The following is a 2,120-nucleotide window of genomic DNA, read 5'->3' as shown; positions in this document are numbered from 1 at the left end:
TCCTAAAGGGTTAGTGTGGAAGCCGAAAAGACTAAGTAGTCCAAGAGACCTTGGGATCTGAATCCCAAGAGTCACGTATTGTACTATAAATGTGTATCTTATGTTAATAAAAAACGAACTCATTGATTTATCTTTCACACTCTTGCGCTGTCCATGTGTGTTTAACATGGTATCAGAGCCACTTGTTTTTCTGTGGCCTGTTATGTGCTCAGACCTGCCATCTCTGCCCCAGCAAGAACGTATCTCTGACTGCAATGCATTCCTGACCATGGCCTCTGCGCATTCCTGAATTTGTAACGCTGGTCCTTTGATTTAAACATTGAAGTGTTATCTGCCATCGTCTGCGCCATTGTCTGCCTGAAACGTTAGTCTCTGCGCATTGATTGTCTGCCTGAAACGCATTGATTGTCTGCGCTCTGCCCATATACTCTGTCGATTCGCTGCTCCATATTCATAACGCATCTGCCATCCGCTCAGCTTGTCAGATTTCTTGTTCTGGCTCAAACGTTTTTGCAGTCCCAAAGTTCTCTGCTATGTTAAACGCTCTCTGTGCTCTAACGTTCTATGTGACATGATTTTCTGCTACATTATCTCTCTCTGTCCTCTCTGCCAACGCGCTAGTGCTCTGGCATCGTTTTTTTGGTTCATGAAACGCACTGCAAACTCACTTATTACACCTCATTACTGAACATTGTTTTGACATTATTGAAACGATGTGCTGCTTTTTCATTCCAGCTCAAACGTAAACGTTGTGCTACCCTTTTTCAATCCATTGAAACGCTGTAGGATAATTTGTGGCAGCGATACTTAGCCTGCTCTCAATTGTCGTCATTTTCTCAAGCGCCACCGAATCTTCTCCAATCTGCTGCAGCTCGGGCATCAGGGATTTACCGAAGGAATTGATTCCTTACCAACAGGATATGAATTACCAAGAATGGCAACGACTGACTACCTGGAATGGAAACGACTAAACGAGGCCCGAGGTCGATGATACTAGTTCTGTCCGACATTCAACACAAGCAAACTGCTGCTACCGAATCGCATGTTTTGAAGCTTTGGAAGCTGTGGGGTTTAAACTCAAACGATATATTATTTTGTCACCAAACGAACCTCAGTAACTAATTCAGAATGCAAGACTGAAGATACCCTAACCCGCGTAAGGAGGAGTAGCGAATATATGAGCCGACCTCGGAGGGACGAAGGAAGCTAGCATTCCCGTGATACACAGATCCCATTCACTTCAAAGGGCTTGCCGTTGATCTCAGAGGCTTGGGGAGAGTAATCGCCCCCAAAATCGACATGTTGAAAGGATGATCCGAAGCTTTGACTGAACACGGGGGGAGTGTCTGGCTGCTGCGGGGCAGCCTCGTCCTCTGAATGGTAAACGGGTGCCGGAGGAACCTCGTAGCCGTTTCCGTTGTCGAAGTCGTCGACGTCCATAACCTCATCAGCGTCGGCGTCAGTATCGTCGACGGGGAATTGATCCGGTGACCTGAAGGAGGAATCGAACCTCTGTGAGGGCAAGCGAGGATCATAGCCGAAGTAGCCATCGTCGAACGGCCGAGTTGGGCCTCCCGCGAGCTCGTCTCCGCCACCAACATATGAGTCGAATCCCGACATTCTCGCTTTACTTTTAGGTGATATGGAGTTTGAATCACAGGGTACGACGAGATCTAGCCACTGCCTTTGGCTGATTCGATGATGCAAGAACCCATCTTCGCCAGATCTATGCTTTTACAGATTGAACCGTCTGGCAATGGTTCAGATTCAAGGATGTTCAGACACGCTCTCAGATTTCTCTGTGCTTTGTTTTGTAAACCAGAATCAGATTTCTCTGTGCTTTGTTTTGTAAACCAGAATCAGATTTCTCTGGGATTTGTTTTGAAGACCCAGAACTGAGAAGAGAAAACCGTGATTCTTGAAACGAAGAATTGTTTGTATTGCGATTCAAAGACAAAAGGCGGAGAGCAACTCGCAATCAGCGCTGACGTGTAGCAATAAATAAATAATCCTTATGATCAACGCTATCAGCATTTGGATTAATTGCAGGGGGCTCCAGCATTGGCGTTTTTAATTTGCTTACAGCTACATTCCATCTCCAGGCAGGTCGTGTATCCAAT

At 46.0% G+C, this 2,120-nt stretch overlaps 1 protein-coding gene across 1 annotated transcript; it reads right to left on the bottom strand.

Moving 5' to 3' along the window:
* Positions 1 to 1,206: 1,206 nt before the first annotated feature.
* On the bottom strand, positions 1,207 to 1,833 carry LOC149245220 (uncharacterized). Its single transcript, XM_089437711.1, has one exon. The coding sequence runs from the start codon at positions 1,618 to 1,620 to the stop codon at positions 1,207 to 1,209; it is 414 nt and encodes a 137-aa protein (XP_089293837.1). The 5' UTR covers positions 1,621 to 1,833.
* Positions 1,834 to 2,120: the final 287 nt, after the last annotated feature.

The sequence above is a fragment of the Pinus tabuliformis genome, chromosome 7, assembly GCF_031772625.1.
Source record: "Pinus tabuliformis cultivar Carrire ecotype Pingquan chromosome 7, CPIR1, whole genome shotgun sequence".
Taxonomy (NCBI): Eukaryota; Viridiplantae; Streptophyta; class Pinopsida; order Pinales; family Pinaceae; genus Pinus; species Pinus tabuliformis.
This window is presented reverse-complemented; position numbering and strand designations above follow the sequence as displayed.

Coding starts and splice junctions, on each gene's coding strand:
- LOC149245220 (XM_089437711.1), bottom strand. CDS start 1,620: ATGTCGGGATTCGACTCATATGTTGGTGGCGGAGACGAGCTCGCGGGA.